General features: G+C 61.1%; 1 protein-coding gene across 1 annotated transcript; it reads left to right on the plus strand.

Annotated features, from left to right (window-relative positions):
* Positions 1–3,037: 3,037 nt before the first annotated feature.
* UBALD2 (UBA like domain containing 2) lies at positions 3,038–7,969 on the plus strand. The gene is made up of 3 exons (XM_032129229.1): positions 3,038–3,206; positions 3,807–3,869; positions 6,822–7,969. Exons 1-3 carry the CDS (start codon positions 3,087–3,089, stop codon positions 7,140–7,142), a joined length of 504 nt encoding a protein of 167 aa, XP_031985120.1. The 5' UTR covers positions 3,038–3,086; the 3' UTR covers positions 7,143–7,969.
* The last annotated feature ends 6,992 nt before the right edge of the window (positions 7,970–14,961 follow it).

Consider the following 14,961-nt stretch of genomic DNA (forward strand, 5'->3'; position numbering starts at 1 on the left):
AGAGGGACACATGGATCCCCCTCCCCAGCTGCTTCCTACCCACACAGCCCCAAGGGCAGCTGAGAAAAGCCAAACCAAAGAGCAGCCCGGGGTGGCTTTGTACCCTGTTTGTCTGCCTGTCACTGTCACACCGGGATCCACATCCCCAGCAGTGACACCATGTCCATGCTGCTGGATGTCACACCTGGGCTGGGTGCCAGCGGCAGCACCGGCTGAACAGGAGGATTTAGACTCCATGATCTTAAAGGTCTTTTCCAACCTAAATGGTTCTAGGAGGAGCCGAAGACAACATCCACACCCGGAGCCCGCTCCAGCTCTCAGTGCTGGCGCCCAGCTGGGAGCCCCGAGACCCTAGGGACTGATCCCTGCTCACCCCAACACACATTTTTGGGGATCCTGTTCTGCACATGGATCATTTAAAAATCTAGCACAGCCCAGCACTGCTGAGCTGCCAGCCCTGCTCCCCTGCCTCGCTCTAGCCAGCACCGACAGCGGGAAACTGGGAGAGGGAGCCAGCACATTTCATTACCAGCACACAGCAGACTGCAGGGTTTTAGTGCAGATAATAATTCAAAGTTATCCCTGTGCAGATCCATAACCCGGCAGTCATTACACGCAGAGCTGCTGCCTGCATGCACGGCTCGTGGTTTTTTTCCCAGCGATTACTGCAGCACAGGATTTTGTAGGACAGTGCCGCAGTGGAGCGCGGGAGCGCTGGCAGGAGCTGGGTGGCGATACGGCTTCGAGGGCAGGGTCCCTCCCAGTTCTGCCCGGCCGCAGATTCCAGCACGCATAAAGCCAGGAGAAACCCCAGCAGGGCTAACCTGGAGGGAGAATCCAGAGAAAATGCGATGTTTAACCCCAAAATGCACGTGCTGCTGGGCAAGATGCAAGTCTGAAGCTCGTGCTGCCCGGGTGTGGGATTTGGGATGTGTTTGACACGGAGAGAGGATCCTGCTCCTGCCTCCTTGTGCCGAGAGGGAAACTGAGTCACAGTAGAGCACAGCAGTTAATGTTATAACAGGAGGGTGAGCAGCTCACCCACAGCAGAAGATGTTTGTCTGTACACGCAGCCCATTCCCAGTCCACTCCCAGCTCCCCCAGCAGCCACTGGCACACACGGTGGAGCCACCAGCCCCTGCCCTCCTGGGCTGGCTCTGTGCAGCCCCACAGTGGCAATGCCTGGGGAGGGGGTGACCCTTCATTAGTGGTGCTGAGGGCTGCCACCACCTTGGCTCCTCAGCTCCTGCCTGGGAAGGTGCTGGGAGCCCACCCCCTGCCTGGAGGGGTGACCCCAGACCCGCAGTGTCCCAGCAGAGTGGCAGGAGAGCACATCTGGAAGAGTATATCAGCATGGAGAGGTGACAGCAAATCCTGCCCCAGAAAGGGGGTTCATTTGGAAGAACTCATAGTCCTGCTGACTTTTCCAGATGTCACTAACACTACTTTGTCACAGCTTTGGATGCCAAGGGCCCGTGAGCAGTGCTCCCATGGGTTTCCCAGGCAGGCGCTACCCGAGGCTGGCTGCTCCCAGCTCGAAGCTGTGCTGTGCACACGAGGGGGTGGCTCTGGCAAGCAGGAGGTTCTGAGAGCTCCCCAGGAGCTGGGTCTGGGGTCCCTACATCTGGAATTGCTCCTCTCACACCTCCACCTGCCTCAAGGCTGGTTTTGCACCAAGAAGACAAAGTTACCAAAATCTTACTGGGCAAGCAGGACCCTCCATACCCATCGTTGTATCCCAGTGATGGGATTGCCCTGAATATCCCGGGAACCAAACACTGGCATTGCTTCTCCATTGCAACCCTGTCTGCTGGATCTCACCTCCATGGGACCACCAGGAATTTTGCAGAAGCCCCACACAGGCCCTCACCCCTGGGGGCAACCAACTGCAGATGCAACTTCAAGCTTCCATGCCTCTGCCTCCTCATTCCCTCTCCCCATGGCCAGCTGGTGACCACTGCCACATCCAAACCTCCAGTGGCTCTTCCCAGATCAACCCATATTCGCACCATGCATTTGCAAAGTCCCTGTTTATTCATTTGGGGTTTAAATGCCAATTTTCCCTTTTAAATCAAAACATTTCAAGGCACAAATCACACAAGTCCCACTAAGGTCCCCAAACGCGGTGCAGGGGAAGCACACCAGGGGGGAGGGAGTCCATCCTTGCAGGCTGAGACTGGAGCTCAGAGTCATCAGGATTTTAACCATTAACAAAAAATCCCAACCCCCCCCCCCCCAAACTGGGAGCTGCCCTGAACCCTGCAGCCTTTACATGGGAGGGACATGGGGATGAAGAGGATAGGTACCTGGCTAGGGTCCCATCCCCGGGGTAAACGCTTCCCAGACAGGAGGGCGGCGCAGGGAGAGCCTTGATGGGGGAACGGGGGAACCTTGCTGGGGGGTTAAGCGGGAATCCCCGGATGAGGCAACAGGGTTCCCAGGAAGGAGGAGACGGGGTGCTGGGAGCGCCTTGCTAAGGAAATGAGGGAGCCTTGCTGGGGAGCCAAGGCAGGGGGTTAAGGTGGAGCCCCCGCGGGGGCGGCCCCCCCAAGAGGGGTACCCAGAGAGGGGGGGAGCCCGCCGTCTCCATGACACCCCTCCCCCAGCACTGAACCCCCCCATGGACCCTCCTCTCCATGGCCCCCTCCCCCCCAATGAACCTCCTTAACTGAGCCCCCCCCATGACCCGCCCCCAAGCCGAGCCCCTCTCAATGAACCTCCTCAATGAACGTGACGTCACCAACGCCTCACGATAAACCCCCCCCTCAGCCAATCAGCGGCCGGCCCACCCCTGCTCCCTCCCGCCTGGCCCCGCCTCCGCGCCCCCCAGCCAATCGCGGCGCCGCCTGCAGCCAAAACACAGGCGGCGGCCAATGGGGAGGCGCCGGGGCAGCTGGAAGGTTCGAAGCCGGCGGTGGGCGGGGCGCGGGGCGCGGCGGTGACCAATCAGCGCCCGGGGGCGGGGCCAGAGGCGCCCCCCCGGTCCCCCCGGTGAAGCGCGGCGGGCGCGGCGGGCGCGGGGCGCTCCGGGCGGTGCGGGCCGGGGCCGGGGCCGGGGCCGGGGCCGGGGCCGGGGCCGCCCCGCCATGTCCGTGAACATGGAAGAGCTGCGGCACCAGGTGATGATCAACCAATTCGTGCTGGCGGCCGGCTGCGCCGCCGACCAGGCCAAGCAGCTGCTGCAGGCGGCACACTGGCAGTTTGAGGTATGGGACGGGCCGCCACCGGCACGGATCGGGATAACCCGCACGCGAACCGGGACACCCCAGATCCCAATCCGCACGCCCGCCTGCCCGCAGAGCCGCGGGGCGGAAGGCGGTGGGGGTGGGGGCAGGCCCGTGCGGCCCCGGCCCGCCGACACGCGTGGCTGGGTTTGGGGGGGGTCCTGCCCGCACCCCCCGGCACCCACGCCGGGCCGGGGGAGGGGGGAATCGGCCCCGAGCTCCGCCGGGTCTATTTATACCCGGGCCGTAACCCGAGCTGCGGCCCAGGGCCGCGGCCCCTCCCTCGGGCTCCGATCTGGGGATGGGGGTGCCGCTGGGAGGGGGGGGAGGTGCAAACACGGGGTTTGGGGTGTCCCCCCTCGCGTGGGGAGCCCCTGTGTGAGTGGGGGACACGATCTCCGGTGGGTCCGGTGAAGGGCAGCCCCTAGGCCTGGCGGGGGTTGGGGGCACCCCGGGTGCCCCGCCGGGCGGTCCCGCGGGGGTGGGAGAGAGCGGGGGGCTGCGGGGTGAGCTTTGGGGGGGTCCGTGTTTTCCCTCCCCCTTTGTCTCGGGTGGGCTGGAGCTGACAGCTTGTCCCCACAGACAGCCCTCAGCGCCTTCTTCCAGGAGACCAACATTCCCAGCAGCCACCACCCCCCCCAGATGGTAAGTGGGACCCCTGCCCCTCCCTCCCCCCTGCACCACCCCATCCCCTCCCCAACGCCCCCAGCCCCAAAAACGCCTCTAGACCCTTCCCAGCACCGACCAATCCCCCCCTACCCGCCCACCCCTACAAGCACCACCCACCCCACGACCCCCCAGACAAGCCCCCCCCAAATCAGGCCCCCCAAGGCCCCCGAGGGGGTGCAGCCCCCAGCCCTCGGAGCTGTCAGCTCCCTGCCAGCCATATTGCTGGGCGCCCGCAGGAACACGCAGCCGGAGAATGTAAACACGAGCTAAAATGTCTGCCAGGAAATAGTTTGTCTCGGCGAGCATCGCGCTGTAACTTGGGCTCCCCGGGCCGGGGGGGCCACGTCTGGCTGCCCCCTTTCCCCCCACGGCACTTGACCTTGGCCGAGGGCACATCCCCTTGGCCAAAGGGAGGAAGTTGTTCCCCTCCGGGTGTTTTGTTTTGTGTTTCTTGGGGGGGGTTTTCTTTTTTGTTTCCCCCCCCCCCCGCCGCCCCCCCCCCCCCCCACCACCCCGTGTTGAGGGAGCTAAACAGTGCCGAGCTGGGGGAAGGAGCGGATCTGGGTTAAGCCGAATTTTCCCCCTTTTCGCGTTCCATCGGGAATCGCCGGCCGGCCCGGCATTGCCGGCAGCGAGCGCTCCCTTTCCCTCGGACAAAGTCGTTTTGTCGGCCAGCTCCCACTAAAACCCCTTTTATTCCAATTCCTCCCCACCCCGCACGCTTTCGTGCCGCCTCGGGGAGCTTGCAGAGGGTCTGCTGATGGCAAAGCCCCGTTCCCGGTGGGAGAGGGGCCGGGGGAGCAGCGGGAGCCGCGGGCACATCCAGGCCTCGCTGTGTTTTCACACCGAAAGCCTGATCGGGACAATTCCTGTGGGGCGGCTGCCGGAAGCGGGATGCAAAGCAGGGCTGGTGAAACCCACCCCGGCCCCATCCCTGCGCAGGGACCCGCCACTCACCCCAGCGTGACAGGCCCCGTGCCCCCCATCAGCCGAGCCACTCGGTTCTCCCCCTCCTCAACAACGTTTTCATAACACCCTGTGCTCCACGTGGTGTCAAAATACCTTTTACCTTCTCCCCAGATACTCCTGGTTTGGGGAGTTTTTTTCAGTGTTTCCTTCCCCCCCTCCCTCCCCCCAGCATCCTGATTTGTGCAGTTTGAAATGCCCCACACGGCTCGGGGCAGGGGTGAGATGAGGAGTTTTGTGGTTGCAGTTTCTGTTTCTTTTTCAAGCGTCAGAGAACAAAGCTGCGAGTGTGGCTGTGGTTTGATGTGGGGGGGGCTTGTCCCCATCATCCCCACCCCATGGGGGGCTCCCCACAACTCCCTAAAGCCCCACAGATTCCAGGCTGTGGGGCCAGGACTCACTAGAGCTGTTTGGGGTGTCAGTGACTGACCCTCTGACAGCCAAGAGCTTTCCTCAAGATGTGTTGGAGGAGGAAGGCAATAATTACGTGGCAATTCTTATTTTTTAATTAATATTTCAAATTAATCTCGCAGACATCACCCCAGAAGCTCAGAGCTGTGTCCAGCATCATTCCAGGGCTGGCTCTGGTGGTGGTGGGTTTTTTCCAAAACACAGCGAATTTAAGGTTTTTGGGGTTTGTTGTTTTTTTTTCTTTTTCAACAATTATCTTTTCAGATCCTGCCAAATTTATGGGTTAATTTAAAAAAGCAAAAGCTGGATTAGCATCGCTTCAGGCTGAGCTCTGAAACGAGTTCTGTGGAGGAATATCCCTGGTTAACTACGAACCTGTTTAGTACCAGCCAGGCCATGATTGCATTTTTGGGGTGCCCCAGCTCCACGGGCTGATGGGAGCCAGCTGCTGCTTCCCCCAGGCTGGGGGAGCACCCCAACTTCAGGGGCCTGGGCCCCCCAGCAAGGGTTTGGCCGCTTCTCCTCTGATCCCAGCATCACTACAAGTGGTGGGGTTGGGGATGAGGAGGAACCTGTAAGAGGGATTTAGGTGTTGGCTGGTGCTGGGGAGCAGCAGGAGGCTGCTGAGCACCAGCCAGGAGCAAATCCTGGGATGAGCCCCAGGAAGGGGGAGAGGCAGCAGCTATTCCCCATCAGAAACGTCTCAGTCCCCCCTTGCTGAAGGCAGCAGACACTGTCCAAGCCCCTTAACTCTGCTCAAAGTCCCCACAGGCATCCCACAGGAGCTGTGGCTCCAGGAGGGCAGCAGGGATTTGGGATGGATTTAACCAGAGGGGTGAAGTCCCCCTGTGCATGCACCACCCCCATGTCCAGGCATCCCCTGCCAGTGCATCCCCCTGCCCACAAGCCCCTTGCTGCCTCATGGGAATTTGCATACACACCCCTATTCCCCTTTTAGCACCTCCCCCATTCTCAGTTCAGCACGTTCTTTGCTGATTTGGGGTCCCTGTGCCAGCCCCTGAGCCTCTGTGCAGGGCTGGGTCCTCCCTGGTGGATTTTTCCTCTGCTGGAAAAAGGGACGGATCTGTCACTGTCCAGATGCTAAATTTAGCCGGGTACCAAGAAGGCAGGGGCAGTACCAGGAACTGGGGGGGCCCTGCTTGCCTTTTGCTCTCTCTGCCTTAATGGGGTGTGAAGGGGAAGGAGGTCAGGAAACTGGGTGGAAGGGGGGTCCTGTGGGGCCAGGTAGGACCCCAGCAGCCTCCTCACCCACCATACTGGACCTCTTTGTGCTATTCCTGCCTCATCCATGAGCTTTGAGCATCATGGATGGTCCAAAATGTCCTTCCCAGATTCACTGGAGCCTCTCCCCAGGCAGCCCCCACACCTTTGGGGGAGCCACGCAGACCCTTGGGGCCACACCAACCCTTGGATCTGGGGGAGTGCCAGGTGTGGGATACAGGCAGGATGGCTCTGGCTGTTGTGGGTGGGTTGGGACCCCCAAAAGCCCCCGTGAGTGAGCTGACACCCCCGTTCTCCTGTGCCCTGCAGATGTGCACCCCCAGCAACACGCCGGCCACGCCGCCCAACTTCCCGGACGCGCTGGCCATGTTCTCCAAGCTGCGCACCTCGGAGAGCCTGCAGAGCAGCAACAGCCCCATCACCTCCATGGCCTGCTCCCCCCCGGGCAGCTTCAGCCCCTTCTGGGCCTCCTCGCCCCCCAGCCACCAGCCCGCCTGGCTGCCCCCGTCCTCGCCCACCACCCACGGCCTCCACCACCACCTGCACCACCCGCAGCCCTCCTGGCCGCCCACCCCCCCGCCCGCTGCCCCCCCACAGAAAGCCGTGGCCACCATGGATGGTCAGAGATAAGGCTGGGGCTGGCAGAGGGTTGGGGGGGTCGGGGGGGGGCCGGGCCAGGGCGTTGGGAGCAGGGGCTCGCCGAGAAACGCACTGGAATAATTTTCTAGGTTTTATTATTATTTTTAGGGGGGGGGAGCACATGCTGCCAGGGAGGGACTGACCTATGAGAGCCTCTGGTTGCTCTCTACTCCCCTCCCCTTTTTTTTTTAAGATATATAACTATAATATATAAATATATCTAATGTATATAAATCCAGAGAGAAGGAGCAGCAGCGTGGAGGCAGCTGCTGGGTGTCTGGGGGGTTTTCCCTGTGGCTCTACCCCCACCCAGCATCCCTACATCGGGGCAGGAGCAGGAAGGGGAGGACAGGAGTAACAAAAATAAATGGATGGAGGCAGCTGTTGGCACCCCAAATCACGGCCACACGGACGTGGAGCCACTGGATACCCTCCCCAGCTCTGGCTTTCCTGGGCACATGTTGCAGTGCCCAGAGCAAATGCACCTCTCTAGCTCCCGAAATTCAGCCCGGCTTCTTGCACAGACCCCCCCTGGACTTGTCCCCAACCCCGTCCTCCCTCCCTCAGCACCCCCAGGGCCTGGGGGTTTGTCAAGGTGATGTCCCCCTGTCTCTGTGACCGCCCTCTGTGGCGCTTCCCCAGGCACGGGGGAGCTGGGGGTTTTTTAGTTTTCAAATCAATGTTGCTTAAAAAAAACAAACAGAAAAACAAACAAAAAAAAAAAAAAAAAAGAAAAAAAGACCCAGCAAAAAAGAGGTTGAAGGTTTTTTATTAATTTAAAAATAATAAAAATTTAAAAAAAAATCACTTTTTTAACACCAGCTGTCCCTGCCTTTTCTCTCTGCTGGGAGGATGTCCCTGGCAGGCCACTGAGAATCGGGGTGACCCCCCTGGTGACACAGTGTCACCAGTGGGGACTGGGTCCCCCAGGAGCTGCCCCGAGTCCGTGCTCTGCCTCCACAAGCCACCACTGCTGTCCCCAAAGAGGGGGGATCAGAGGGAAGGGAAGACCCAGGGCCATGGGGCTGCTGTGCCAGCACAGCGAGGAGCCCCCATGTGCCACGGGGTGCAGCCAACACCCCTTTCTGTCCCCTCACAAAATCCCACAGCTTGCAGAAGCCCCCCCAGCAACCTGGGCCCCCCAGCCCCATCACCCCCGCATGGATGAGCCCCCCCCCCAGGCCTCGGCACTGTGGGAGCACTTGGGGAGGGGATGATGCCCTGTGAGTTTCCCCCCTCTGCAGAAGGGTCACCAGCCAGAGGACGTAGGAGCTCGCCAGGCCCGTGGCCACTGTGCTCACACAACAACCAGCTGGGGTACAGCCCCAAAAATGGGAACACAGCAGCTCTGCAAATGCCAGGAAAGATGGGAAGGCTCAAGGCACAGCCCAAAGCTTCCTGCAGGGATGGAGAGGTCCCCAGGATGGCACAAACTCCAAGGAGAAAAGGCAAAAAAAATCCCCCATCTGGGATTACTTACCTCTCCAAAGATCCCCGAGGAGGGATGTGGGGGTGGGGGTGTGTTCGGGGGTGCAGGGGCGTGGGGGTGTTTATAGGGTGCTGTCCTGGTGGCAGCAAATGGGGCAGGGGGATGATCACCAAAGAGGCCACCCCAGCTGGGCCATATCCTGCAAATGCAATTGGTGCCAGAGGTGTTTGTTTTTAAGCCACTCAACCCCAGCCAGGAGTGCAGGATGGTTCTTGGTTGGCTCTGCTCTGGTGCCCTGTGGTTTGCTCAGAGTGTTCCCAGTTACCCTACAGGAGGGACCCAGATCCTGCTGTGTCCACCTCAGCACCCCCAAAGCAGGTTTTGAGCACCTGGTTTTCCCCTGAAAAACCAAACCCACCAGGGAGAACATTCCAGGAGGAACTCCCTGGGAAATAAGGTGCCTGTGGAGTACAGTGGGGCAGACAGGGGTGGCGTCTGTCCCTGTGGGGGAAGGTTTGGGCACATCCACCAGGAGGGCAGGGTTTCCACGGGGCAGCCCCCAGGGGATGTCCCCAATAAGCTCTGGGTCCCTTCCAGGTGCCTTTGGGGTTCCCCTCAGCGTTTCTCAGCCTCCCACACACCCGAGAGGTGGCACCGGCTCTGTGTCCCCCCCCAGGATGTGTCACTGCCTGTGTGTGGCGGGGACATCCCCAGCCCCCCTGTGCACACAGCCGCGTGTCCCCAGCTGTGACACCCCTCAGTCCCCCTGTGCTGCTCCAGGGATCGGGGTTTCCCTGCCCGGTACCCCCCCACTCGTGACACGACTTGTGTTCGGTCTCAGCACACCCTGGGGCTTCCTCCCAGCCACGGTGAGGGGTGGGTGGGGAAAAGCAGCCCCAAGTCCTGGGGGCGGCACAAGGGGAAGGAGGGGACGTGTCCCTCTCAAGGGGTTGTGGTGTGTTGGTTGCTGGGAAGCAGAGGGGTTTGTGCCTTCCTCGTTCAGTCAGTGGCAGCGCTGCAGGAGGGACAAGGGGGTGGCAGAGGGGGTTTCTTCACCCGGAGATGAGGAAGGCAGCTCAGGGATGCTCATCCCGTGGGATAAGCGACAGCAAACCGGCGGCTTGGGGTGGGGTTTGCTTTTGGCATCGAACTGCGTTCTGCTGCTGCCCTTCTGAGGTCCCCATTTCCCCCTTCTCCAGCAGCAAACGAGCTCCTCCTCCTGCTGCTGCCCCAGAGCCCCTTTGGGGCCACAGGCTCCCCCGGCAGGGCACAAGTGGGGCTCGTGAGGGCCAGGGGGTGCAGGACATCAGGGGCTGACACAGACCGTGGGAGGGGTTCCACAGGGGCTGTTTTCAGGACGAGGGATGCTGCCGGCCCCTCCTTGTGCCTGAGGGAAGATCCTGCTCCAGGGCCACTCCACTCAGGACGCCCAGGTGCTCGGCTGCTCGTCACCCTTTATTTCTGCAGGCTGGAGTCGCTTGCTCAGTCCATCCCCACGGGAGTCCGGCCCCGGTACACGAGTCCGTCCCTGCCCACCAGGTCGAACGCGCCGGGCTGGGAAGGAGGGGGTGGGCTGGCTGCCACACCGGGCTGCATTCAGCATCCCCAAGCCAGCCTCCCCACCCAGCTCCTCCTGGGGAAACTGAGGCACAGGTCCCCCCCCCCACCTCAGATGCTCAGCATCACCCTCCCAGCCTCGGTGTCCCCTGCCTGTATCCCCACCTTCCCCATCCCTACCTTGTTGGGGTCGGGGAGGAGGGGCTCCATGGGCTGCACCGGGCAGGTGCTGGTGTGTTGGCCCCCACAGTACCTCGGGGATCTGCGGGAATACCTCTCGGCTGCCTGCTCCCTGTGGGATAGGGCACGGCGATGCTCAGTGCCCAGCGCCCTGACACCCTGTGCTTCACCCTGCTGTGCCAGGGAGGGGTTCGGGGGGTGCTCGCCCTCCTCCAGCTGCTGCAGGAGACCCCCGCCCACTCACCCCTGCAGGATCTGCCCTTTACCACAGCCCCAAGAGCTGCCCATTGCTGTGACAGGTCCTGGTGCCCTTTGCAGAGGACACCAGGAGGCAGGAGCAGGGCTGTCCCAGCTCCGGGCCTGAATTTGGGAACTCCTTTCACAGGAGGCACCAAGTCCCCACCAAGCTGAGCTCAGGCTGACACCAGACAAAACTCATCCCGTGTGGCTTCAGCACCACTGAGGCAGAGACCTGGGCTAGACAGGACAGTACGGGGGCTGTAAAACCCCTCTGAGCTGGGGCAGGCCCAGCTGACCCTCTGCAGCTCCTCTCTGCCCAGGCAGCTCCAGCCCCCTCCACCCCCCCCCAGGGAAGAGCTCTTCTTGCTGGGACAGGGCTCCCCTACACCCCAGGGGCCAGGGATGGGTCCCCATGTCCCTACCTGTCCTCCTGTACGTGGAACTGCTTGAGCCCATGGGGCAGGCGCCCAGAGAGGCCAGGGGACACCGGTGGCGTGGACGGGACGATCTCAGAGTATCTGGGGAGGGTGACAGGGGCCACAGGTGGGTGACGGGGCCACCCCAGGCACTGCAGGACACTGCCAGCACCCATCTGCCCCTGTCCCACCCCCGATGCACCGGTGCTGGTGCCACTCATCGGCCAGACATTTGCGCAACTGAGTCACAAGGTGAGTACTCGGAAGAGGGCACCTTTAGGAGCGTCCTAAAACAGGGAGAAAAGGGCTGGGCAAGCTCCTGGGGGACGCAGCCCTGCCTGTGCAGGCAGAGCCAAGTGCTGGGCACGGCACTGCAGGGAGTCCCAGCATTTGCAGGGGAATCGCGGGGTGCTGAGCCTGGATTCTCCACCACCACCACAGCACAGTCCAACCCACTGGCTGGCTACAAAATAAAGGGGGTGCCATGGGGGAAATGGGCTATTTGTGGTTTCCCACCTGGGAAAAAGCTCCAGCTCATACTAGACAATGGTGAATCTGCAGAAGGAAGCTCCCAAACCCCACTGATGGGGGAATTTCTCCCAGGGGCAGCCCAGTCCCATGGAACTGGGGCTGGTGGCAAGGTCAAAGGGGGGGGTTTCCTGCACCCCTTGCTGGAGTGGGATGCTCCCAGCTTGGGACACGCTCGCCTTGGTCCCACTGGCACCTCCAAAATGTGGTGGCTGCTCGTGGCTGCCCAGGACACACAGGGATGGAAGGTGGAGGGCACAGGCTCCCACACTCTGTGTCCTCGCTTGGTCAGCACCCACGACCCCCCTGTGCCCTGCCAGGAGGGCAGGTCACGACCTGGCTCTGGCACTGCACGTGCCAGCCCTGCCAGGGGACAAGCCACTGTCCCCCACACTTGTCACGAAAGCCTTTGCACCTACAGTCCAGCTGCGGCTGGGAGTGGCTCCATCCTGGAGCTGCCTCTTCCTCGTGCTTCCTTGGGTGTTGGGAGCCTACTGCCACTGGGAGGAAATCATCATCAGCATCCCCACGGTTCCATCACTGGATAAATGGATCCAATGCCAGGGCACCACACGGGCCCAGCCAGAGGGAACGGGGCCAGTGCTGTCCCCAAAGCCATTGCTGTCCCTATGCCACTCACCTGCTAGTCCCAGCCACGCTCTCAGATGGGACCCAGAGGGTCTGGGATCCTGGGTGGCCTTGTACTGACTGCACCCGCTGTGCAGGGAGGTGGATGCCAGGGGCTCCTGGATGCATTCCTGAGCCATCTGCACTCTTTCTCTGAACGTGGGGAAGAGCCTGAGCAAGCAGAGCAGTGTTTCAGTCCCAACTCTTGCCCCCCAAGCTCCATCTCTTTCCCTCAGGGAAGCCCCCCGTGCCACTGTGAGCTTGGGCTTAAACCAGACCTTGGTCTAAGAGCAGCAAGATGGGGGTGCAGACCCCAAAGGAGGGAGCGTCTCGGGGGCAGCACCCAGGGGGCTGGGAAGAGCCTTTACCTTGGAAATGCTTATTGTGATCTCTTCATCCTTGATCTCTCCATCCTTGGTCTCTCCCACATTGGTCATCTCAGGAGGAACATCCAGGGGGCTGGGGAGAGCCTCTGCCTCAGAGATGCTTATCGTGATCTTTTCATCCTTGATCTCTCCATCCTTGGTCTCTCCCACATCAGTCATCTCAGGAGGAACATCCAGGTGGCTGGGAAGAGCCTCTGCCTCAGAGATGCTTATTGTGATCTTTTCATCCTTGATCCCTCCATCCTTGGTCTCTCCCACATCGGTCATCTCAGGGGGAACATCCAGGTGGCTGGGAAGAGCCTCTGCCTTGGGGATGCTTGTCTTGATCTCTTTGTCCTTGATCTGTCCCATGTCATCCTGTCCCACGTCATTCTGTCCTGTGTCGCTCCATCGCAAATTCTGTCCCATGTCCTTCCGTGCCATGTTCCATCCCATGCCCTTCTGTCCCGTGTCATTCCGTGCCATGTTCCATCCCATGCCCTTCCGTCCCACGTTCTGTCCCGTGTCATTTGCCCCGACGGAGACCGAGTGGCTGCTTGCATTCGCCTCCTGCAAATCCTTCCCTCTGTCCTGTGCCCTGGCCTTGTGGGGCACAGGGCTGACGGGCCGGCTGTCCCCATGCCTTCGTGTGGGTGTCCTGGGCCTTTCCAGGAGGGTAACTGGAAGAAGAGACCAGAGCAAGCTCCCCAGGGTCAGGGGAACATGGCTGGGGGGAAACCCAGCAGCCTGCAGGCCCCCTGCCCGGCCCGCTGTGCCCTCACACCCTCTGGGTCCCTCCCCAGCTGTGCCCAGAGGTACTTTCGTTGCCGATGACAATCAGCCCTTGGTCATCCCACGGGCTTGTGCGTATGAGGCCACCGTCCTTCTGCCCGTCCGGGGAGCCTTGTCCGCCCTCGCCTGTCATGGCAGACTGGGAAGGAGAGGATGGGCTGGCTGCCACACTGGGCTGCATTCAGCATTCCCAAGCCAGCCTCTCGACCCAGCTCTTCCTGGGGAAACTGAGGCACAGATCCCCCCATGGATGCTTAGCACTGCCCTCCCAGCCTTGGTTCCCTCTCAGCATCCCCTCTTGAGGCTGAACAGCCCCAGCTCCCTCAGCCTTTCCCCAAGACAGAGATGCTCCAGTCCCCAAATCATCTTTGTGGCCCTCCATGGGACCCTCTCCAAGAGCTCCGTGTCTCTCTCATCCCGAGGAGCCCAGAACTGGACGCTGCTCCAGGGGAGGCCTCGCCAGGGCTGAGCAGAGGGGCAGCATCGCTCCCTGAACTGCTGCAAATGCTCTTCCTGACGCACCCCGGGACACCAGTGACCTTCTTGTCCCCTGGGGCACAGTGCTGGTCACGGACAGCTCGTTGGCCACCAGGACCCCCAGCTCCTTCCCCACAGAGCTGCTTTTCCAGCCCGTGAGTCCCGGCCTGTGCTGGTGCCTGGGGTTGTTCCTGCGCAGGTGCAGGACCCTGCACTTGCCTTTGTTGAACTTCAAAATGTTCCTCCCCAGCTCATTTAGCCCTTTTAACCTCTGTGCCCATGCTTTTAGCAGCCAACCCCGGGGATCAGCCAACACCTGAGTGATGCCATCAAATACAACACCGAGGCATTCTTCCCTCCAGCAACGGGATTCAGTATTCCAGACCTCCCCCCATAACATCCCTCTGCTGTCCCCCAATCCCAGCCACTGCTCCAGAGAGACCTGGAGGGCAGGGAGCCGTGGTCCTGCCTGATGCTGAGCAAGGAGGAGCTGTGGTGGGATGTCAATGCAGCCTGGCCCCAGGGAGGTACCAGCTCCTGCTGTTTCTCCCACCACCCTGAACACGGCCCTTTTCTGAGCAGAAAACATGCTGGGAGCACGCATTAGGCCAGCTGAGGAGCTGCCCTGGCTCAGCCTATGCCAGGTCCTGCTCCTGGTGGGATGCACAAGGAAGAGAATTCCTGAGCAACCCTGGCAGAGGTGCCGAGGCACGCAGTGGCTGGAGGTGCAGGAGGCTGTGATCCCGCTCCACTGGCAGACCTTGGCCTCCTCCTCCTCCTCCTGCTTTCCTGCCCACCAGGAAGTCCTCCAGCACGTCCCAGCACACCATGTTTCTCGCCTCCTCTGAGGCTGGGGAGAGCATCAGCTTCTTTTCCAGCCTTTTTTTTGGGAAGGAAGGCATCAGAGCCATCCGTGTAACTGGGGGCAGGATGGGATCCAGAGCGTTGACCCCCCCCAGCATTTCTGGGGACCATGCCCTGATGTGGGGGAACCCTGCCCTGGAGCAGGCCCTGGCTGTGCTCAAGGACGTACCACGACACTCTCCAACGCCTGGTTACGGAGGTCATCCAGCATATTCTGGAAGTTTTCCTGGAGTGGGGCAAGGACAGGGACAGGAGTCAGAACACAGGAGCAGGATTTAAAAGGAACATCTGCAAATTAACTTGGCCACAAGACAGAGGGATGCTGGACAGGGCTC

The sequence above is a fragment of the Corvus moneduloides genome, chromosome 19 (genome assembly GCF_009650955.1).
Source record: "Corvus moneduloides isolate bCorMon1 chromosome 19, bCorMon1.pri, whole genome shotgun sequence".
Classification (NCBI taxonomy): domain Eukaryota; kingdom Metazoa; phylum Chordata; class Aves; order Passeriformes; family Corvidae; genus Corvus; species Corvus moneduloides.